General features: G+C 35.0%; 1 protein-coding gene across 4 annotated transcripts in view; it reads left to right on the top strand.

Annotated features, from left to right (window-relative positions):
- The first annotated feature begins 3547 nt into the window (after positions 1 to 3547).
- LOC125649574 (annexin A6-like) overlaps positions 3548 to 25855 on the top strand; it is a 34926-nt gene continuing 12618 nt past the window's right edge. For 2 of the 4 annotated variants that reach the window (XM_048877201.2, XM_048877198.2), the window contains exons 1-10: positions 3925 to 4243; positions 5069 to 5220; positions 6298 to 6378; positions 6508 to 6626; positions 11609 to 11717; positions 13155 to 13259; positions 13430 to 13516; positions 15328 to 15348; positions 16191 to 16256; positions 24868 to 24961. In XM_048877201.2, the coding sequence (XP_048733158.2) occupies positions 5137 to 5220; positions 6298 to 6378; positions 6508 to 6626; positions 11609 to 11717; positions 13155 to 13259; positions 13430 to 13516; positions 15328 to 15348; positions 16191 to 16256; positions 24868 to 24961 (766 nt within the window). In that variant the 5' untranslated portion in view covers positions 3925 to 4243; positions 5069 to 5136. Of the gene's footprint in view, positions 4244 to 5068; positions 5221 to 6297; positions 6379 to 6507; positions 6627 to 11608; positions 11718 to 13154; positions 13260 to 13429; positions 13517 to 15327; positions 15349 to 16190; positions 16257 to 24867; positions 24962 to 25855 lie in introns of all 4 variants that reach the window. The other 2 variants (XM_048877199.2, XM_048877200.2) reach the window with 2 other exon arrangements.

The raw sequence follows: 25855 nt of genomic DNA, 5'->3' as shown, positions 1-25855 counted from the left end.
TCATATTCATTCGACCCATTGACTGGGGTATTAAATGTGTCTAAATCTGAAGCATGGTTTTGAAGAATTTCATGTTTTGAAAGGGTAGTTGGAGTATAAGTACGATTACCAAAAGTGGAATGAATGCCAAGTTCGTTTATTTTCAGTTCCATTTCATTCAGGTATAAAATATCACAGAATGTCATGATTATAAATCCAAATAACAAATTGAAACCTGGCATAATCTGTAGCACTATGCAGTTAAACAGTTAAAGAATAAGTAACTGTATTAATAACATGACATATGATATATCATGATATAATAATCTAATGATAACCCATAAAAGCCTAAATTAGCTTATTTCCAATGGGGTTCTTATATTTTATATAATAGATATGATCAACAGACAAAAAGAATAAAAACTTACATTACTGACAATTGGAATTTTGGCAGGTTTTGATTAATAGTTGCATAATGCGTTGAAAAATGACAAGCTTCAGAAAAAAATTATTTTTTAATAGAATACTAGAGTGTGGAAAAAAAGTATTAAACAAAATTGGACATGTTATCTGGTTATACCCCTTGCCTTGGTGGCTAATAAGGACTTTACAGCTTTTTAAAACTTTGCTTAGTTGCCACCTCTTTTGTATCTAAAGGTAAATTATTCCAACCCTTGATAGCATTGTTGAAAAAAAAAATTCTTTGCTTTTTATCTTAGGTATGGTAATTTTTTTGTTTGTAGCACTTCCAGTATTATTATTGTTTAGAACAAATTGATCGCAGAGATAACGTGGGGCTTTACCATGAAATATATTAAATACATGGTTCAATCTTAGTTGAGTAGCTCTGTCATCCACTCTTAACATGCCCAAACAATCTAGAATGCCACAAGAAATGCTAGCTCTAGGACCTAGATTTAAAATAAATCTGACAATATTGCAATTTTTGTTTAAGTTGTTTGCCAATACCACAATACCAAGAAGAAAATGCATAATCAAAATAGCATTGTATTAAAGCAGAACATAAGGTCTTTCCTGACTGTAAATTTAGGCAAGATGCATTTCTGTACAAAAAATGAAGTCTAGCGTTTATCTTCTGTATGATGCTTAAAACAATATTTTCACACGAGAGAAATTTATCTATACATATACCTAAATATTTAACACTATCAGATCCTTTGATTTAATTACCATTACATAGAATTTTAAAACTTGTAACATTTTTTCAGTCTTTGGGGTGGTCCAAATAAAATGGTTTCTGTTTTTCCAAGGTGAAGAGGCAGCTTGTTATGTTCAAGCCATGAAGAGCAATTTTCCATAACATTTCCTAGTTTTTGTGCAATGGCACCAGGATCTCTATGAACATAAAATACAGTACTATCGTCGGCATATAAAATCAACTTGCAGTCTTTGTCAATACTTATAGACATATCATTGACATAAATTAGGAATAGAAGAGGGTCTAAAATTCTCCCCTGATGTACTCCACAATCTACTGAGTTAAAATTGGATGCTACATTATTGACATGAACTTACTGCTGTCTACCAGATAGATAAGACATAAACCACTCTGTGGATAAAACCCCTAAAACCTCTAGTTTGTCACAAGAGATTATATATTGTTGTAATAATGAGCCTTACAAACAAAGACAATGTTGTTACAAGCTTTGCCAGTTGGAACCAAAACATATTCCTCATGTAACCCATCTAATTCTTTTATCACTTCTTTTTTACTAAACACAGAAGAATAAATGGTACATATGAGTGAAAAATTATTGAGTGGGACGTTAAACAATAAACAATCAATCAATCGTTTTCGAGTCTCTGGATAACCGGCACCTATGTCAGAACTGCCTTTGAAATCAAGTCTACCTGTTTGCTATCTCCCAATGAGATATCAGATAGAGGACCAGTTTAGCCTGGTGTGTAGTCAATGTCGTTAACGCAAAACAATACAAGCTGTAAAAGACAGTAAATAAATTGAAAAATATAAGAATGCATAGAATGACATATTTGTGATTGAATATACATTATATATATACAATTTCATTGAATCAGAATGGATCTGAAGCAATAAACCCGTCAAATCAACAGAAAATGTCGATTCATGAATGAATGTCTTCCAGACAGTAATTCCTGTTCGTAATTTCCGATGTGCATTGACCTTGGAGGTCGCCAGTTGACTGTTCGGAAATATGCGCTCACGTATCAGATTTGTAAAAAAGATTTGTAACATGCCAATTCTAAAGAAAATTCATAATCAAAATTTCATTTGACTGGCATATTTGCGTAATTATTACTTTCTTGCATTTATAGTACTTCTAGGCATTCATGAAACGATGTAAAACAAACGAAATATATGTAGATATTCACGTCTTTTTCCATCTTTGTATGACCATGCATATGGTCTCAGCAACCCGATTATGTTCGGCAATCATCGTTTCCATGTCTGATTATGTTCGGCGATCATCGTTCCCGTGTCCAAGTGTATGACGATTGCGTCTGAGACTGACGGTTTTTTTTTCGAATCGTTCATTGTAGGTATGCTCTCAAGCCCTTGTTTATTTTGTTGAATTTTTCATCAGATCTTAAGGATGATATTAGTTATACTGGTAGGTTTTAATTGGTGCATACTTGGATAGTTGAAAAAATGCCGTCAGTTACAATACATATAGCTGTAACTGACGGTATTTTTCATCTATCCAAGCATGCACAGATTTAGCTGGCCGACATATTCTAGAAAGAGGACTCAATTAAAATCCTGTGCCCGCATAAATGTACTTGATCTAAATGTCATCTAATATTCATTTCTTTTTTGTCGAGTTTGTGATAGATTGCACTTCAGAATTGCTATCAAAAATACTAATGCACAGCCATATTTCATGTAAATAACAGAATACACACCCCCTAGCGCTGTTGAATTTAGAGTGCGACTTGTCAGATCTTCGAATTGTCAGATATTTATGTCAACTTGTTAGATCTTTATGTCGACTTGTCAGAAAATGACCACCATTATCTTGTTATTAAAGCGTGTTAACGCCACTGACTGCCATATACTTTTCATCATAATATATCATAAGTCGACATAATTTTATGACAAGTCAACATAATTTTATGACAAGTCGACATGATTTCCTGAAAAGTCAACATGTCGACTTGTCAGATAATTATGACGACTTGCTGGTAAGTGATGTCAATTTGTCAGATGATTATGTTGACTTGTGATATCTTTATTTCTACTCGTCAGTAAAATATGTTGTCATCTGGATGGCATAAATTGGGCATGGACACGTTTTCACGTGAATCTATAAACACATGAATGACAAGTCAACAAAAAGATCTGAAAAGTCGACATAAAGATCTGACAAGTCGACATAATTATCTGACAAGTGGTGGCAGACCTCCATGTATGCAACCATAGGAACACACCCTCTCCGACTACATTTTATTTCCCTTGGCGTTTTGAATGACTCAGAAATCAAAAGCATTCCTCTCCCAATCCACCCTCTCTGTGACAAACAGACTCTGAGAATAGTCTTTATATATATTGTCTGAAACATTGTTCTGAATGCACTTGTACAAATGTATACACACGAAAGCGTGTGTTTGTAAAAGGAAAGAATTTGATGAATAGAATATAGAGAGATGTTGGTCTTTTGTTAAAGTTAATTAGAATAATTTTTATTTATTTCAAACTGCGTTGTAATAAACCTTTTCCAATTATTATCAATTGCGATTTACTAGAATTAATTCACTGTTATCAACTTCAGAATAATTTCAATTATTTAAAGAAACATCGACCAAAGGATTTCTTTTTTCCATTAAGATATCGCATATTTGCTCTATGAGTAGATCGTTTAGACGAAATCAATATTAGGGTACAAAGCAGAAAAATACGTCATATAATATTTGACAATGAGAAGAAATGTTGATCCGCCACAGAAAAAAGTATTGAAGAGGCTGTGGAGATGACAGGAAATTGTTGCGTGTTCCAGGCAGAAAGACGAGATCAACTGGCTGTTAAATGGACGGGGATCAATTTGCTGGTTGTCTGATCTGCGGCAGTGTAATGACCCGTCTCTATGGCGCTGGCCCATTTACCGTTAGCACAGGTAGAAATATATATGTGATAGATTAAATTTAATCTCTTCTGGAACAGTTCTGTATTTTTCATGTACGCAATCAATCGAGACCTTTAAGTGGAGTGACATCCGTTTGTAGTGTTTTGAGGTAGCAGAAGGAAATATCTCACATTCTCGTACAGGTAACATAATTGTCTTACTTCTTAATCTTTGACACTTCTTTGTATTTCCGACTGTCTCTTAATCACTACGCCTAACATCCGTTGTAATCCAGAAACGTTTACAAACCATTATATAGGTAGACTGTCCACCACTGAACTACTAGTATTTACCATTATAGTGTGTGTATTAGAACGTCTTGGCTGCTGTTCAGTCATTAAAATGGAATTCAAAACATTAAATTGATTTCTTAGTTTAAGTTGAAGGATGGTTATGATCTCAGAGATATTTTCATCAGATCGTTTAAATTTTTGTTGTAGGAAATCTTTAATATTGTCAAACTATTTGTAAAGAATTTGGAATAAGGCGGACAGTAAGTCAGAATCATGCGCTGTAGTAACTACGTGTAAATTTTTAAAAATGGGGGGGGGGGAGAGATTCTACATAATCAGTTACATTCAGAAAGGGTTGATTGAAATGAATTTTGTTATTGATGAGAAAGGTTCGGGGAGATATATTTTCAAGATAGTGAAATTTAATACACACAAAAGGGAGAAAGGTACTCCCCAAGCTGAATAGCTTCCAAATTATTCGCCTCAGTCTCCTGTAAAACCAGTTGCTGAACAAACCTCTGAACATATGTAGATTACATGTATTTCAATTTGCATGTAATTATTTAATTTCAATTTAATCAAACCACAGAAGAACATTTTGAAGTTTGAATTCTGTTTTAATACAATATATAGGGTGATATTCTATATTTAAATTAATGATTAACCTTTTATTTTAGAGTAGGCTTGATCTAGTGTTCATCAATATTTAATCACGATTTTCTTTTGTCATTTCAGGATTAAACAATGAATTATTCATAGACAAAACTGAAAGAAAACAGACATTTTAACAGAAAAAAAAAAACATGCCTGGGCCAGGTTTTCCTGTGGCCAATAAAATCCTTTATAAATACGAGCAGGACCGCGCCTATCGACTTCACAGACAGAAGGTAAGAGGGCAGGGTAGGGGTAAGAACTGTACCCAAAAAGCCACAAAGTTACTCTTCAAAAAGACGTGTTCAATTGATTCTTTATGTCTAGATGAATAATTAAGCCCATGCCATCAACATTAAACAACATATTTAAAGTAGTTCATTTAAAAAAAGCTGTCTGCTACAGAAGTTTTCAGGATGTATTTTATCAAATGTCGAAAAGTCCATACCCACGTATATAAGGTAAATTTTGCACAGTGATAATAGTAAATGAACACCGATTGGGATTTAAACTCGTTAAAGTAGAATTGTAATTCTACCAACAAAATGTATACAATGGAATAAATAAAGAAGTTGGTGAAGACTTTTCTAATAAGTAAGAAAAACAAACTTTTACATTTCAGTGAGGGCATTAGACGTTCTTAATGATTTATAATCATTGGAGCAGAAAGTCATATTTTAAAGAAGCTGAAAATCCTTTCAATGTATATTCGTGTAGGTGTCTCCATGTGATCTCCCAATCCATTCACACCTTACTGTAACCCATGCTGGGTAAACTAAATAAAAAGAAGCAAAATACCGAACTATAAAAGCTTGTGGAACAATTTGAATTAGTTCATTATTTTTCACAAAGTGGGGTGTAATCATTAAAGGAAATTAGCTTTTGCCGTCCTTCTTAATATCACGGAAGTTAGTTGACTTTAGCTTTTATCAACTGTTTTGAGTTGTGTGTTGTTGTTTTTTTTCTAATTATTTATTTATTTTTATGGTTTTACTCTTCAGATATATTATCATCTTTTTGACTCAATAAATTTCCCTTTCACCATAGAAATTTATGCAGAAATTGCAGATAAAAACCCCCCAATTATATATTTCTAAGATGATACCCATGTATATCCCCTTTCTGTCTGTCAACATCTGGTTGTCTGAAATTTTCACCAGGACATTCCTCACTTGCACTGGATCAAACTCGTAGTACAGTTGAGTAATGATCACCTACCAGTGATTCAAAACGCATGCTCCCTGTTTAGAATGAGCCAAACTCTTGGGTGGTTAACTGATTCAAATTTTGAATAATTATTTATTTGTTTCAAGGTCCATGGATCAAGACCAACCGTCCAGAACACAAAACCCAAAAAATACCCCCACTTAGTTCTTCAACTGAAGAAGATTCAGGTGTGTACATGCATTTTTCATGGAGTAAGATTATATTTAGAATAATTATGAATAGATTCATCATTTGCTACATGTGTATTAAGACTAGTGTTGCTATGTAGTGTCTGATGTTACTTTGAATTGGTTTAGTTGGAGGAAGAACGACAAGCAGAGGTGGATCATGAAAACCGTTTACTTTTACAAAAAATGACTAGAATCATGAAGGAGCCAGCCAAGGTTGATTCCTGGAATGAATACCATTCGAAAAGGTTTGTCGTTGTTTTCTTCTAGTGTTTCCATTCTTACATTATGAATGTGTCACCTACTAGTATACTATGTTTTGTTTAGTTTGCAAGGAATAAATAGATTTTCAGTTGCAGTATCTTCAAAATAATTCCGTTTCATTTTAAAGCCTTTCTCATCCTTGTTTCCACATGTGTCTGTTGACATGCCTATATAACCCTTCCCCCTCCCCTCTCTTTTGTTTACAAAGATATTAGCAATGGAATGAATGTAATAATTATCATTTAATTACTCGTTTTACTATACGTATGAACCAATAAGTGATTAAAAAATGTCATTATTTTGCACCTTCAATATATCTCCAAAATTGACGTTATACAGTTGTTATATACTTAGTCAATTTTGGAGATATATTGAAGGTGCAAAATAATGGCATTTTACGTGAAAATGGGTACACTTATGGTATTACTGATATTTTTGTACACTAGTGGTTATAGCTAGGTCCACTAGCACCTATATAACTTTCAGATCCTACGAACTTTATTCCGAAACCGTATTTTTCTAGCTGTGCACATTTAAGAAATGAATTTCGTGTAGGGTATGAACTGCAGCGCGTTAGCATGCCGGCGTGAAGCGTTGCAGTTCATACCCTCGTGTATTTTCAATAAAGAAGTACATTTCTTATATTTGCATTCTAATTTCATTTCTGTCGGAATTCCCAACCGTTTATTTATATCCAGATTTATATACGTACATTGTTCACAACAGCGTCGTATTCATGAAGTGATGGTATACAACTGGTAAAGATGTCAAGGTCAAAAATACTGGAAATTTAAATATAATGGTGTACTAACAGCAAGCGGAATCAACAAATAAGTGTGTATTTACCATCATCAACAAATAAGTGTGTATTTACCATCACCAACAAATAAGTGTGTATTTACCATCATCAACAAATAAGTGTGTATTTACCATCATCAACAAATAAGTGTGTATTTACCACCATCAACAAATTTTCTTCCTAAAAAATACACCAAAGAATCTTTCCTTAGTAGATCAATGCATGTAATGCAAGCGAGGTTTTTTTTTAAAGTTTCAACGCCGTACATTTTCTTGAAATGTTGATGATATCAATCTAAAATGACAAATCTATTGATCCCGAGGGAGTATATAGTACCGCGTTACCGATAATCAATGAGGTTTTATTTCCCCATAAGATCCCATTGTTATCAGGAAAATATTAAAACTCTGTAAATCTAGTACCTTGGGGATCCGGAACGGAACATGATGACAGAAAACCGAATATTATAGCCTTATTGAAACTAAATTTAAAGCCGGGGAATTTTGTATCAACCATCGGAATATGCATGAGGCTATTCGAAATCACATTTTAATCATGCGCAAATAATTCTAAATATACTGCATACATTGAAAGGAGAGGGATGTAGCATTACTCGAGAATTCATCACTGAATGTCCCGCTATTCCGTTCCACCGAGACTCCAGTTACACGCAATGGAGAATTTCAACTGACAATGGCATGCGTATTTATATAAGTATGACATAGCATATTTCAGATGCCTTGTGTAATCAAATGTAATGTTCTTAGTTTGACTTAATCCTATACCCTATACAAAATTAAATGTTTCAGATTTAATAGTAATACACCAATTGGTGTCTTATACTTTGTAGCAAACGCCGATTAGGTGCGCTGGACTGGTCATTTCTGAAACATGGATTCTGAATTTTATAAAACATCAATTGTTATTTCTTTACTTGTGTCTTATAACACAGCTAGTGCTGAAAAGTTAAACCCTTCCATGACCATCATAGATAGCAAGGCCCATGTATCGTGTATACAGATCAGCGTCATATATTCTACCCGTCCTTCTCGCTATCACATGAGACAAATGGATGAAAATCCATAGCTGAGTTTTATGTATCTAATATCTATTGAGTGTTCAGAATTCACTGGAGGTAGTAAATAAAAGAATCTAGGATGTTGAAAATGGAATGAAAATTGAGAACTATAAAAGAAATATGTCAGGAATTTCATCGGCCATAAGCAACGCGAAACAAAATGCGGATAATGCTCAAATTAGACACAGGAATGCATCCCAGTTTTGCAAATGAGAATTACAAGTCTTGAGATGAATGAAAAATATGGTGGCTGATTTGTGCCATTTTACAATTTGTCGGTTTTTTTCGTTATTTTGAGGCCACAGATCACAGAACGATGATTAGTTACTTTTCGCCCCGAAATATTGAAAAGACGACAACCCGCCATGCGAAAAGTCGATAAATCGACAAAATACATGCGAAAAGACGATAAACAGAACCAGTTGTACCTCAAAGCTGACATCAAATCTGAAATACATGCATAATTCTCATTTTATGCGTCACATTTCTTTCAGATAGCCTCGTATATAACCCTAAATGTGATTGTTATACTTAAATGATTTTCTAGCTGGACTCAATCAGTGCCTCTCCGATAGTGATGTATAGGGAATGAGAAACAAATGAAATCACCTTTCAAAACAACGTACATTGCTCTAAAATTTCTTGTTGTGGCCTTCAACTTGACATTCAGATATAACGACGACGTTTTATCTATTAACAACAATAATTTTCATTCAAATGTGTATTCGATATATCTCAGTGATTTATTCGATATATCCCAGTGAACTCGAGATAAAATACACCCCAGAGTCCTCCACGCCTGCTTCGTACTTAGAGATCTACACAGAGTCCTCCACGCCTGCTTCGTACTTAGATATTTTATTGAGGATGGATCTCGACGGCAAACTAACAACTCAACCATATGACAAACGGAATGATTTCAGCTTCTCCGTCATCACCTTTCCATATATATGTAGCAATATTCCATTATCACCTGCATATGGTGTTTATATCTCTCTACTGATCCGATACGCAAGAGCTTGTTCTGCATATGATCAGTTTTTAAATCGAAGCAGGCTACTTACAAACAAGTTGATGTTACAGGGGTTTCAACAGTCTCGTTTAAAGTCAGCATTTCGCAAATTCTATGGTCGTTACGATGATCTAGTTTTCCAACACAGCATACCATTGGGTCAAATGTCTGACTTGTTTCATACCGATCATTAGGCCGTTCTTTGCACACTGATTTTGACCACGGATTACTCCGTTTACATGATCAAGATATAGGGCTCACAGCGGGTTTGACCGGTCGACAGGGGATGTTTACTCCTCCTAGGCAATTGATTCCACCTCTAGTACATGTATATACTAGGGTCCGTGTTTGCCCAACTCTCTATCTTGTACTCCTTATAGGAGTTATGATCACTGTTCGTTATCTTCACCTTTCATAATGCACGATTCAAAATGTGCAGATGATTACATACAACCATGAAAAATATCAACTGTGTGAAAATACAGGTATTACATGCACAGTCCAAAATAGACAGTTGATTACACAAAAACATATATAAAAAGGAATTCTAGTATATAGGCGAAAATGCAGCTTTCAAGATGTGTTGTTTCTTCGAGAATTACATAATTATTTACGGTCACTTTGCATGTACGGATATACATACATGAACATATGTATTTATGGATTGAACGTGTGATATATATATATATATATATATATATTTCGATGTACACTGTAATTTCACTGAAGGAAAGAAAATTTATCACTGGTATACACGTATATATACAATTGTAATGAATTTTTAAAAAACTATTTTAAAATTTTGTATTGACAATATAGTGAACACTGCAAGAGTGGCATCTGTGCTCATATTTGAATTCATCACTGGCAATAAAAAAAATATTTGTTTGGGTTTGGACCTAAAATAGATTGTAAAGTACTGAAAGTCTATCAAATTGCAGGAAACTCTAAGTATAACAATTTTTGGTATTGAGATATACAGGCACGTAGCATCGCTTTTTAAAGTAGGTTAGGGGACAGCCGGAGTTCATTCTACATGCGCATCAAAATTCTTGACAAACAAGAAAAAATGGATATAGGCAGGCACCAATAGTCTATCATATGCACAGGTTCTCAATATTTGATTGCGTTGTCTTTAAATAATTTTCTGTAACCGCTTTTTGAGAAATGCCGCGTCCGAATGATGCTCAACGGAACAATGCGATTGGTTATTTTGTCTGAAAACCCTGATGACTTACAGCAAATGATAATCTCATTATATAAATATTCTTTGACATGGAATCTAACGGTCAAGGTACCCAAAACAAAAATTGTTGTATTTAGAAATGGCGATAAAGTGTATGATTATGAAAAATGGTATTTGAATTCTTTACTGTTTAACGTCCCTCTCGAGAACTTTTCACTCATATGGAGACGTCACCAATACCTGTGAAGGGCTTCAAATTTAGGCACCGCCGCGTGCGCCTCGGGGCGCATGCGGAAGACCGGGGTTCGTATCCCGGCAGCGACAGACATAGGTCGTTAAAACAGGTAGTGATAGTCCCATCGCCAAACGTTCAGTGCCAGGTGTGAATGTCACAGGCCCTCAGAGATTACCTTAAAAACAGATACCCCGTGTCACAGTAGGTGTTGCACGCTAAAGAACCCTCACTGCTTAATGGTCGTAAGCGCCAAGCATAGGTTTAAAATTTGAAACCTTTCACCGATATCGGTGACGTCTTCACATGGGTGAAAAATTCTCGAAAGAGACGTTAAACAAGATACAATCAATAGATCAATCTTTAGGCCTATGCTCGGCGCTTACGGCCATTGAGCAGTGAGGGTTCTTTAGCGTGCCACACCTACTGTGACACGGGACATCCGTTTTTAAGGTCATCTCCGACGACCCGTATGCCAAGCGTTTGGCAATGGAACTGTCAATACCTGTTCTGTCACGGCCTAGATTCGAACCCCGACCTTCAGCACGCGGGGCGATCGCTCTATCTTTAGACCCCCGCGGCGGTTTACAAGAAAAGAAAGAAAAACATACTGGGGTACGACATCTTTATAAGGCATTAATTATAAAGTTTATTTGCAGTCTTAACCTTCCACTGAGGGAGAAGCAACTCCGAGATATCCAGCTGGAGAACATAGGCCTAGCTAAGCGGTTAGAACACACGAGACCTGTGATAAGAGCAGAAGATATGGTATGTGTCAATTATGTAACAATCAAAAGAGTCCATTTTGTGGCCAAAGTGTTCATATGGAATAGGATTTCCAATTTCTTAACTGAGTATAAAGTCTTTATTTTTTCAGTGGAATCACTACATGTACTTTTAAGGAGGTATTTTACATCGTCATAATGGCTGACTTCCTTTTAAAACATGGATGAAAATATAAATATCAGCAATATTTGTCTTTTCATTTCAAAATCATCGCCTAGCAGAGTAACTCAGTAGGTTAGCACGTCGAATGGTGAACTGTAGTTCGCGGGTTTGAGTCCAGCAGGGATTTTAAATTTTCCCCCCAGATTGTTTTCTACTAAAACTACATTTTTGACTAAATAAAGTTTGAAAGTTTTCAATATCAAAATATTGTTGTACATATCCTTCACTTTTCATTCATATCAAATTTCTCTGGTGTAGCATACCTCCTTAAGAAGACTTAAATTCTTTTTGTCAGTGTTTAATGGTTGGTAAAATCGAATCTCTTTTCTCTTAATTGTAGATGTATTTCGTTGAATTGAAAGCATGTGTTAAAATTACAACCGAAGTATTATATGTAATAGTTTCATTTAGCTCACCTAAGCTGAAAGCTCAAGTGGGCTTTTCAGATCACTCGTTGTCTGTCGTCCGTCATTGTAAACCTTTCATATTTTCGACTTCTCCAGAACCACTAAGCCAATTTCAACCAAACTTGGCAAAAAGCATCCAAGGGTAAAGGGCTTTCAAATTGTTTATATGAAGGGTCATGTCCCCTTCAAAGGGGAGATAATCACAAGAACCACTGGGCCTGAAAAGTTTACATTTCCATGAAAGCTTCCTGACATAGTGCAGATTCAAGTTTGTTAAAAGTATGGCCCCCGAGGGTACGTTGGGGCCACAATAGGGATCAATGTTTTATATGCGAATATACAGATAGGGAAACTATTTGAATATGGGCCAAGATGAATCAGGTGAGCGATGGGGCCTATGGGTCTCTTGTTGAAAATACCAAGAGTATGAACTGCTACGCTTCACATCGGTATACCTTATGAGGCGCATTATGCCGGAGTGAAGTGTTGCAGTTCATACCCTCATGTATTTTCTAAAATGAAATTTATTATTTATATTCACATTCTACTTTCATATTTGTCGGAATTCCAAACTGTTTAAATAAATGTACTATATTTATCAATATTCCTACCGACATTTTCCACAACTGCATCACATTCATGAGGAAATGACTATCATTACAAATTATCCAAGACAAAAACATTGGAAATGTAAATATTATATAATATCTATTTGTAAGGTTTCGACTTTTTGGATGTGTACTATCAATACTTGCTCATATCCACAGACAAGGTTTTTATTAAAGGTTCAAAGGATCGATATGATTCATGTTTTTAAGTTGCCCATTTCTCACATTACTTTATTTTCAAGGAAGAGGAATATCAACAGAAAAAATACCTCCAGATGTTGTGGAATGAAAATTCTAAAGACTACGACATGGTAATTCCCCGACACCAGCGATACAGACAGCTGAGGGTAGGTTTTCAACACATTGGAAAAGTATGCTACATGTATATTGTCCCATGTAAATATAAACAATGTGATTTTCTTTCTATAGACATCAAAATAGCCTCAATGAAAACAATATTTGCTCATTAAAGGCATCCAATGAATACTGAAAATTACTAAAAATGTATCATTTGCAGAAATTGAAGGAAGAAGAACTCGCCAGAGAAAGAGAAGAAAATGCAGCTGCGGGAGAAGATGGCAAGAAGGAATCACTTCCTCCAATCGTATGTATTTACTTCCTTCTACTGTCTATATCTATTTCCTTCCATTTCCTTCTTCCTCATTCTGTATTCATTCACTTTTACTGTATGGGTATACATTGTCCTTTTGCATGTGTAAACTCCTCTTTTGGTAATTGAATCTACATTCTTTTCTTATATGTTTTCCCAAATCATTTACTTTCTTCTATCACATGATTTCCCTTTATTACATATTTACATCGCTCCCATTGTACAATGTACAGTATGCATATTGGAATGATGTGTATCAGATTTCTCCTTTAGTATGTGTTTCTTCCCCCACCCTCTCTCTCTCTTTCTTAATTTGATGTTTCGGTTTTTATGAAAAAGTGAAGATAACAAACAATGATCAATCTCATTATTCCCACAAAATCAAGAGTAGGGCAAACACGAATCCCTGCACACACTAGAGGATCAGTTGTCTATGAGGAGTAAACACCCCCTTTTGACCGGTCACACTCACCTTGAGTCCTATACCTTGACCAGGTAAAGGAGTAATCTTCAATCAAAATCAGCATATAAAGAACTGCCTAACTATTGAAATCCCTATAACATCATCTTGTTTTTGTCAGTAGGCTACCTCGATTTAAATGCTGATCATACGCAGAACATGCTCTCGCGTATCTTGAGAGACATGAACACCTAATGATATATTGCTACATAAATATGGGGAGTTGCCTTCACCCCATCGTATTTACTTCCTTCTGCTGCGTGTTCTGCTATCTGATGTTTTACCAACACACTCTGTATGAATGCATCATCTCCTATTATGTGTATTTAAAACAATCTTGCGCATTCTTGACTGGTATTCAATTTTACACTTTCCACTCTAGTCACTTCCTGATATTCATTTGTGAGCCTTCCTCTCTGGTCACTTACTGACCAGTAGTCATATATGCATTGTCCCTCGGTCACTTTTCGTATCTACCCTTTCTCCTTTAATCATCCCCAGACTGGTACCTGGTATTTTCACATTCCCCTCTCGTCACTTCTGACTAGTATTTATATTTGCACTTATCTCTCCTGTCACTTTCTGACAGGTATTTATGTTTACACTTTCCCCGTGGGGATCCGAGTTAGAATAGATCCTCAGTACCCCCTTGCTTGTCGTAGGAGGCGACTAAATGGGGAGGTCCTTTGGAGACATCAAAAACCGAGGTCACGTGTCACAGCAGGTGTGGCATGATAAAGATCCCTCCCTTTTAAAAGGCCGTAAGCGCCGAGCCTAGGCCCAAATTTTACAGCCTTTCACCGGCAATGGTGACGTCTCCATAACAGTGAAAAATTCTCAAGCGGAACGTTAAACAATATACAACCAACCAACTACCCTTTCCCATTTGGTCACTCCCGATGGTCATACCTAAACCTTTCTTTCTGGTCACTTTCGACTGGTATTTAGAACATAAACTTTCTCCTTCGGTCACTCCTGGACTGATATTTCTCTCTGGTCACTCTCTGACTAGTGATTACTGGTTCTCCTTTGATCACTTTCGACTGGTACTTTCCACTCTGGTCACTTCTACCACTTTAACCAACGGACCTTTGCACCATTCAACTCCATTCCGTCACATGCACTCCTACTGTATTTTACGTATATTCCATTTGTCATAGCAACTTTTTTCAGTTGTCCTGATATATTTCTGTATCAATTTTCTAAACTACACTACATGTGTACCAACTTTTTAAGTGATATTTATCAATAAACCTCTTCACACCTCATACTTAGAGATTCTTCTAAACAATCAAGTTATTTCTTAGCGGTTGCTTGAGCTAATCATGTAAGATATTCTTTACAGAGGAAAAACAGTGAGCCTCAGGTACATTGATACAAGCTTTTTGAAGATGCTTATTAAGGCTTACCAGCTGTGAAATTATTTATTTGCGTGAGCTGTGAAATTATTTATTTGTGTGGCGATGGTGGTATATTTTTCATTGTTTTGCGACCGGTTTATCTGCATTCACTGAACAAAAAACCCCGCTATTTGATAATGTTATATAGCATTTTTACTTCCGCTAATTATGAGAATCATACCAACATAATAATTGATTTCACAGTACATATACATGTTCATTTATTGCAGTGTACATGGAGCTATTGGGAAAATGCCTAATTTGCCTCTTTTTTAAAATTTGCTTATAGATGTTAGAGATATTTTCTGCAGAGTACTTGCATTGTTTTACAAGAAAATTTTGCTTTATGTATTTTATTTTTACTAATCATGGATAGATAAAATAAAAATGTGAATATCGTTATTATGCATTATTTATTTCCTTTCCTTTATTATGGATGAATAAAGATATGGATATAGTTTTATCTATGAAATAGATTACGCTTGATAGACGTGCTATTATTTATGTATTTATCGAGTGCACAGATTTTTATCCAAACTGAACACAGCATTTAGCTGCAGCAGCACGTCAAATACTATTTGTGAACATACTTTAAACAGTTATTGAATATTTATTGCAGACATTGATATTTCAAAGAAAACCTATAGTTTCCTGAGAGCACATCAGTGCGTGGATTTGATTTCTGAGAAAAAAATTCTTACGCTAATAGAAAACGTTCTTTATGGTTTGATAAACAATGTACAGCTATTCACACCAGTCCTGGTCATTTGACATGTTTGGATAATTTGGTATGATATTTTTCCTTTAGACCATTAGATATAATGCTGAAACATACCGTTCTACAAAAAGTGACAATGGCGATAAAGAAAGAAAGGTAATAAAGAGTATCTAGAGTACTATCAAATAGTAGTTGTTACTTTATTTGCTTATATTAATGGCTTTGATGCTTATTGCTTCGTTTGCTTGTGATTTAGACATATAATTTAATGCATGTTTGGTTTTCTTTTATTTTTTCACTTCTTTATCAAATGAAATTGTTATTCTTGGGATATAACCTATTGTTTGAAACACTTACCAGCAAATTTGTTTTTAAATTAACAAACGGAAATTGATCTAAGGCCTGTTACATACACGTACATGTACCATATTTATTTATCTTATTTTGTAATACGCACATGCCTGAACTTGCATACTAATCATAACATAATCCAATTATTTCTAGAAACAATCCAAAATCCCTGCTAGACTTTTGGATATTTAGAAAAGGGTATGTAGTTTGGTGAATACGGGACTGGATTGATCATGTTGGAAGTTGCACCAAGAAGATTTGTGGGAATCTTATTCATGGAGCACTACTGTTAGAAAGCACAAAATTGTTATATTCTTCCTTGTCAATATAAGGGTGTTTTTATGAATAGCTTCATTAACTTTTTGCTGCTTGTAAAGCCAGTAGCGTGAAACCACAGACAATTTATCACTTGGGTTCGAATTCACTATTAAAGTGGAAAGGTATAGAACTTTAACCATAGGGTACCAAAATTAGCTGATCGTGTAAAAACAATAAACCAAATGGTATAAAATTCTACTCTGTATTCTAATATATTCATACATAATCAATCTACATTACTACCAAAGATCTGCAGAAACGAATTCGGAAAATTGCCTATTATTTTCTGGTCGACTATTAGCTGGGCCCTGGTACTATACGACTAAACGGAAAGTTTGAGCATTGCGACAAGCTATTACATGGAATGTGCAGCATTATATATCATTTTTAAGTTGAATTTCTTAAGAGTTCTATATCTTTACTATTTAATAGTAAATTCGAACCCAAGCGATATAAATGCCTGTGTGTGAAACATTGAGGGTGCACTGGAATGCGACTAGAAACTGTATACATGTACATTATATATTACGCACTATATATCGTCTCTTTGTTATTCGTAATTTTATTAATGCATTTCATACTCTTTTTTTTGTTGTTTGTTAACAAGGATTAGTGCCTCTTGTAGTTAAGGGATGAATACATGTATAATGCTCATTGATATGCCCTTCCCTTTTAAGAGAAAAATGAGAAATCTGTATCAAATGTACTATGGTCGAAGGCCCCGATCCGCGGACTCCCTGCAGGTAAACACACCATCCCGCACAGTTTTTCACTGTTTTGAAAGACACACCATTCACCAAAAACAGCCTGTAAGATGGATATATAAATTCACGCATAACTCTAAAGAAAGAAAATGCAAAGCATGTTATTTTCAATGAATTCAACTTTGTACTTATGATCTATATCTGCTAGTCTAGAAGCAACACCCAGGTTTTTGATTGAAGTTTACTACCCATTTAAAAAAGTACATGGCATATTTTATGATTTGTTTAATTTGCTTTAGTTTTCCGTTTGTCTTTTAAATTAGCCGCTTTGCCTAGGTAATGGTTGAAAATGTAATTGCATGGCTAACTTTTAAGTCTTGGGGTGGAGAAACAAAATGCTATCTAGAGCAATCGTCAATTTACTGAAACAAGGAAATACTATAGTAGTAGTCCCGTATTCTGCCTTTCTAGCGGGTGAGAAGAACACAGGGAGATATATCGACAGTTTCTGCTTGTTTCTCCAACAAATTTTGATTAAATTATTGATATTCGTTATCTTGGCCAGAAAGTGAAAATAAAATCATCCAAGAATATCCCATTAAATAATTTGTCGATCTCACTTTTTCTATGGGTGTTTTACGCTAACAATTGATTAAACACATGAGACATCTGTAGCGTTGTTAAGGGAAAAACTTTGAAACTAAGCCATGATACATCAAACGTTCATAATTATTACACCAACTCCATTTCTGCAGGTATTAAAACTTTTAAAGAGGTCAAAATTATATTGTTCTCGCACCATTAGAGGTCACATTATCACAATGTCACGTGTCCCTGTGCAAGATTGTTTGTTTACCTAAATGTTTCCTTGGTTACACACTACCATGTTTGTATGTTAACTAACCTTTTGGTCATATTTACAGTAATGCAATTCAGAATATTGTTCAGTTTTGTTATTTTAATTGTTAAACTATGGAAATGAATTTTAATTTATAATTATACAATATTGCCACGTTGTTTTGTCTAGATAAGATTTAGGTGTGCGGGAGTTTAGCAATAAAGACAATCTTTTTCATACTTTAGAGTTTGTAATACATATAAAAACTTCTGAACATTGAAAATGAATGCTTTTTAAGTGGCGGTTTATGTTACAATTGTATACATGTAATGGCATTGAAAAGAAAGCGTTCATACCGACGGTGTTGTGTGTGTGTGTATTTAAATACCTCCACTGGTCTCTTCATACATATATTCTGTTTACCAGTTTCATATCTTAGAATTTCCCAATTTATATCGTAAGAAAACGTCTATATATATATATATATATATATATATATATTCGTTTTCCCTCCCCATGACCCAATAAAGTGTTACCTTGTCAATGGCCTTCTGTCAGTTATACATTATTCTTTATCCTTGGAACGTTTGAAGAGATTGATTTTGTATGCGCTCTGTCTTTCTATTATGATTGTGAGTCTAGAAATTGCAGTTACAAGTCCATTATTCATATTTTCACAAATAGTTGATAGATTCATGAATGACTTCCATTACCGATCATACAGAAAATGCTCCTGGTTATTCAGCCGGAAAAACTTTATCGATCTTGTGGCAATTGATTTCTCCATTTTATTGTTATTTCGGAGAGACATTCTTTCATTAGTTAACGGTTCTAATTACACGTATTAGCCGAGTACAATGCCACAAATTGCTATGATCCTTCTTTTAGTAAAATCAGATCAGCTACGATTAAGTTTCTTTGATGTCTTCGGAGCATCATAATTATTATTCAAGAAGTAAATGATGGTACATATATAAAAGTGCTCTCTGTTATAAAAGTTTAGAATTTGACCGGAAGTTGTTTTTATTTCATTTCATCGCCAAAGTAACAAGAGACTATTAAACAAAGTGCAAAATTCCTTTCCATCTTAAAAGTATACAAATAAATGCACGCAATCTACAACTGCAATTTGAAAGAGATTATTTCTAGGGGACCTATCAGTAGAATCTTTCATTTTGCGTATAATCGTTTCCACTGTGATGTAATCCATTCTCTGCTTTGCTGAGCTGTATTTGGTGTGCGCCTGATACCCGTATTGGTGAGAAATAATGCCTATATCAAGTGAAAGGGATATTTAGTTATTCAGTAGATTTTGCTTCAAATAGTTCCAGTTTTTAATGCAAAGCCCGTTTTTAGATAAAAGAATTAGAAAAAAATATGAAATCAGAGAACTTGCCCATGCTTATGAAATCAGATACCTGTATGTTACTGAGTATTATTAGAGTTATCGATCCTTTATAAAAAGAAAGTATTATACGCCAACAAAACGTTTACCAAATAATTTGAACAGAACGAGAATTAAATCGATATACATGTATCATGCACCAGAAGAATTTAAAAATCGCACGAAAATATGTATGGAATGTATGAAATTATATTTTTTTTTTTTAAATAAAAACTCGTTTACACATATACATGTATACGATTCTTTTCTTTGAACATTTTTTTTTCTGAAAAGATTACCTTTCCTTCCGAAGAGGAAATATTACACCCCTATATCGCAATGTCGGGCATGTCCTCTCATCATGGCACGTTCCCCGAAAAGAGCCCAGCTTGACATCCCTAAAAATGTGATTGAAATAGCTAGGACACCAAATTATACAAACTTTCCTTTACGTGTACATGTACATGGCCTTTTACGTATGATATTGAAAAGTGACAGGAATCCACATCTGGGTGCAGGATAGCATCCCTACATGAGAAGATGACAATTTACGCAAAGAATTGATATTAGGCTTGAAAAAATAAAACCAAGGTCTTTCTATTTGGTACCATTGTTGAACATGTGATATAAATGGATAGGGAATGTACCTTTTACTGTGTGCTCGAGGAATTTCGAAGATTTCTTTTCAGTGGTCCTGATTGGTATATTTAACCAGGAATCCAAATCAATATCAGTCAATGTCTTGTTTATCATTTGTACAGATAAATCATGTACACAATGCCGATTAATTAACAAACACATAAATGTACAAACCTACGAACTAATTGACAAGTGACCATGATACGTGTATAATAGATACAGTTTGGAGTAGAATAATGACCCATTAACTTCGGAACCTATATATTGCTTTTTTGTGTTTTATTCCGGATTTATTTGTATTGTGCTTTCAATACTATAATCAAAAGCCTCAAGGGCCTCAGAGTCGACTCGCCCACGATTTCCAGCAAGGGGTTGGGGTATACAGCACCATCTTATAAATAAGCTTTAATTTTGAATCTTTAAAGTATGGTAAAATGTGTATTATGCTTAGCCTTAATTAGATAGCTATGGAAATGCAACGTCACAAACTAGGCACACGACACATCGGCTAGAGGAATTTACCCATAAAAGCTTCAAAAATTGTGTGAACATATAAGTTCAAGATCAAAGGTCACTATCCATGGTACCCAGCATATCTACATGAGATGATCATTTATCGGTATTTGTATGTCAAATATCAAAAACCTACTGCAAAAGATAAATCAGTAACAGCCCGGACACAATTTGTAGCAGGTATCGATACAAATTATTCTCTTGAAGTCTTCAAATATCTTAATCGCCTCTTCGTTCTTTTTACATGAAGTATTCCCGCAAAAATGTACCACGTGCGTATGTAAATGATGTTAACTCGTTCGTCGTTTATTTATTTAAAGAAAGCAAACATAGAATTCGTTAATTCATTTCAGATATATTTTCGTCAGAATTCTGTTAGAATGTGATTAAAAACGCTGGCAATATATGAGTGTAAGGAACGATAACTCTTGGTAGAGATTACGTATTCATGCGCGTTCACGTTATCTCCAAACCATATGATAAAGAAAATATCACTGCAATTAGGAAACACTGCATTTAGATCCAAGAACACAATAACCAATACTTTGTTTAAACCAACCACTTTGATATGCACAATATTTCCCATATTTTGCCGAAATTTCAGGTTTGTACTCAAAATCCGAAGTGCAGTGCCGGTGATAACAAGGGTCTTCTGGCTATCGCGAGCCGACTCTAAAATCAGTATCGTGGGATGCTTGTTTTGTTTCATTGGTTCAAACATTGGGAGGGGTCATTATCATCGTTCCCGCGTCCATTACGTCGTTTTTAGGACCCCTTAGCAAGGTGAGGAACGAAGAATCGGGGGGGGGGGGGGGGGGGGGTAGCAGACAGGTCAACCTTTCCTCTAGCAAAGCAGTTCCCTATTTGTATCCTACCAAATAGTTTCCGTCAATTCTTCTCTCAGAAATGCATTAGAGTGCGTCAAAAACTTAGGAGGTTAGACTTGATTATATAGGATAAAAAATTTCGGACAAAGCGTCCCCGAACTTTGAATTAGGGTAAATGATTTTGGTAAAATTCTGGTCAACATGTACCGGATGCAGTCCTAATTTGTTGCGAAAACGTTCCATAATTCAAATCATTAAACACAAATGGATTTGCTATAAAATACAAATGATTGATTGAATAATTATTGTTTAACGTCCCTCTCAAGAATATTTCACTCATATGGAGACATCACCATTGCCGGTGAAGGTCCACAAAATTTAGGCCTATGCTCGGCGCTTAAGGCCTTTGAGCAGGGAGGGAACTTTATCGTGCTACACCTACTGTGACACGGGACCTCGGTTTTTGCGGTCTCAACCAAAGGACCGGCCCATTTAGTCGCCTCGTACGATAAGCAAGGGGTACTGAGGACCCATTCTAACCCGGATCCCCACGGGATGAAAATGAAACTCGGATATGTTTCAGAAATGAATTTCATTTTTTGAAAATAAATGATAAATAATATTTTCAAAAATGAAATTCATTTCTTATATTTACAATTTACTTTCATTTATGTTGGAATTCCTAGCAGTTGTTCACAATGCTTTGCATCACATTTATGAGAAAATAGCTATTGTTAGAATGGTTAAAGATATCAAAGGAAAAGACAATGGTAATGTATGGCGAAAGAAAAATTAATGAAACATAGAATACAAAAACAGTTTATCATACAATGTAAATTCAAACAATGCAATAATATTCAGTTATTTGTACCTATCTTAAAATCAGTTGTCCTACAGGTTTAATTCAATTATATTTTCAATTCATTTGGAGGTATGTACAATTGATTTGAAGATAGGTATAATAGAATTACAGATATCTATGATAGAATTACCTAGAATATTAAAATAGGTACATATACCAAGAGTTTCGTTTGTTTGTTTGTTGTGGTTTTTGTTGTTCTTTGCTTTGTTTTACTCTTTTTTTTTTATATGTCCCTTCGAGAATTTTTCACTCATACTGAGACATCACAAATTTAGACCGCGCACTCACGCTAGAGCCGTAGTAGTGAGGGTTATTTAACGTGCGTTACAACGCCAGCCGCGACACGGGACTTCCGTTAAACTTTATAAGGTCACATTCGAAAGACCCGTGATTCGCGCTTCTCAATGCGAAAGAGCAATTACTACCTATATTGACGTCTTTGGTTTAAAGCGGCCATGGCACAAGCGGGGCTCGAACTCACGACCTCCTGGTTACGAGGTTAATTCAATTTACCCTGTCTGTACATACATGTAATTGAATTAAAGATAATTCAATTACCGATAGGTGTAATTCATTTGGACTCAGGTTCATTTATCTAAAGTTTATACTTATCATTCATTTAGACCTATCTTCAATTCATTCGGAGATGATATGTTCAATAATTTGTAGATAGGTACAAATATCTAAACATGTTAATTTGGTGGTATATATGCAATGTATTAGTATATGAAACAAACAACAAAAATAAAAATTTGTACAATACAATAAAAAAATTATGTAACGCAAATAAAAAACATGCAATTCACATGGAATTTTTTTTATAAATGAAAAAAATTGAACATTGAAATGCTAATTCATATAGTTTATCAAATGTAAAACAGTCATGGAACTGACCCTCGCCCAAAGAATATTAGAGATAGTGTGTTGCATTTCAGAAATAGTTGATACCATGTTAACAGAGGATGCACAACAATCAACCCTAGTATAGCTTTACTTCATCATATATTGACGTTTTCTCGTTTCACTCATCAGATCAAATAAGAGACGTCATTAGCGTTAGGGTGGTGCTCACCGCCGTTACTGTGTTAGGTATTGTGTCAACGCCCACCGCGACACGAGTCACACGGCAGACATATGACTTCTCATAACAGGTAAAGGGACAGTCACTACCAATGTTAAACATCTTAAGGAACAGGCACTATACCTATGTTAAACATCTTAAGGAACAGTCACTACCAATGTTAAATATCTTAAGGAACAGTCACTACCAATGTTAAACATCTTAAGGAACAGTCACTACCAATGTTAAACATCTTAAGGAACAGTCACTACCTATGTTAAACATCTTAAGGAACAGTCACTACCAATATTAAACATCTTAGGTTTGACGCGGCGTTGGGATGGGGTGCCCTAACCACTACACTACCGGTCGTCAAACAATATGTAGACTGTTGCCTAGTTACATATGTATTCTGTTTGATTAGAAGTAGTTTTAGTGATAGTTGTAAGTTTGCTTTGTTCATTGCACGGTCGCGTCAACACGTAAATATAGGTAGTGATCACTCCTTCGCCAAACGTTCGGCATTTAGAAGTGAGAATCACGGGTCTTTCGGATATGAACATAAGAACGGAGGTCTCGGGAGACGGAATCGTCACTGCTACGGCCCTGATCATCAAGCACAAGTCTAACTTTGTAGTACTTCACCTACAGCTGGTGACGTCTCAATATGAGTCACAAATTCTCTACGGGGTTTAAAACAAGCAACCAACCAACCATTCTCCGTCCTAAGGAGGAGAAAAGTAGTCCCAACAATTTGACAACCGGTACTGTTCGTGTCGTTGGTTATTCTGGTGCTATATTTGATTATTCTCACTGACCTTGCTTTTATTTGATAGATCCAACACTATTGGACAAAGAACATTGTTGTGCTATAGTGAAATATTATAGGATTAAACATTCTTTTTGAAAAATTTATCGATGTGTAAACTCCGGACATTTTACTCAAAAACTGAATAAAAGTGCAAAGCACTTTTATGTTAAGTTTGTGAGTAAAATGGCCGGAGTTTACACATCGATAAATTCTTCAAAAAGAATGTTTGATTCTTATAATTCCAATTCATTCACTTCATTAACAATTGCAAAAATTTGAATAGTTTCCCCGCACTATGTTATTTGTTTTAAGGCGTGTATGAATACGTCGCGTTTTCGGATTTATTGATGTATAAACTCTTGAAATGTTCAGCTTTATTTTTGTCCAATCAAAACACTTGTAATAAATAACATTGGAATTATATACATATAAAGATGTTCACCGTTGTTGTTTTTGGCAGTCGGATGATGGCAGTACCATGGACAATAGATCACAGTTCAGTTCGCAGACTGACAACGACGCCAAGTCACTTTTTAAGGTTGCCAAGGAACTCGGTAAGACATGATATTTTATTTAAAAAATCATCATTAAACTAGATGCTAACCTCGAAACAGTAGCAGCCAGGTGCCCCTAAAAGCAGTGAAAATGTTTCAAGGTATCCTGTGCATACACGAAGAGTGAAGATAACGAACAGTGATATGGCACACTGTACCAGAACAGTCACATTGCAGATAAATATTCTATTTAATATGTGTACAGTGTAAACGTATTTATCAACCCGTAGTTCATAAAAACATGTCTTGTATCAACATTTAGTTGGTACTTTTATGTCAATATTTAGTCGATAGTTTTGTCACCATTAGTTGATATGGTTTTACGTTACAATCATATTTAATAAAATATAAGTACTTGACTAGGTTTAGATTTTCTGCTCATGATTTAAGGATAGAGAAAGGCAAATATTTTAGCCAGGACAAAGAACGAAAGAATATTAATTTTATGGTATACCAATAAGGTGATATGAGTATACCTATTGGGCGATATATATACATAGACGACGAGTTTCATTTTCTATTATTAAGCAATATTATTGTAGAAGAACAAGAGTGTTAATTGATAGTTATTTAGTACACAAAATGTTGAAAAATTGTGTAATCTGGGAAATATTTATGTTTATTGATATTCAACCTATTTCGAATATGTTGGTGCAAGAAAAACTATAATGTGTTGGTGGTGGTGGAAAGGGGTGTTACAGCCGGTGTAACGAAGAATATTGACCCGGGCTTAAAGAATGACCCGAGCTTAAAGAATGACCCGGGGTTCGAATTTCAACGTTGAATCGGTATCGGCTATACATTGTATACATCGTAAATCGGGGAATTTTTTACTGTCGATAATTTTCTAGCAATTTTGCTCAAGCAATGCTTTCGCTAAAATATTTTTCCTAC

This window comes from Ostrea edulis, chromosome 5 (genome assembly GCF_947568905.1).
Source record: "Ostrea edulis chromosome 5, xbOstEdul1.1, whole genome shotgun sequence".
Lineage (NCBI taxonomy): Eukaryota > Metazoa > Mollusca > Bivalvia > Ostreida > Ostreidae > Ostrea > Ostrea edulis.
Note: the sequence above shows the minus strand (reverse complement) of the source record. Positions and strands in the feature narration are given on the sequence as shown.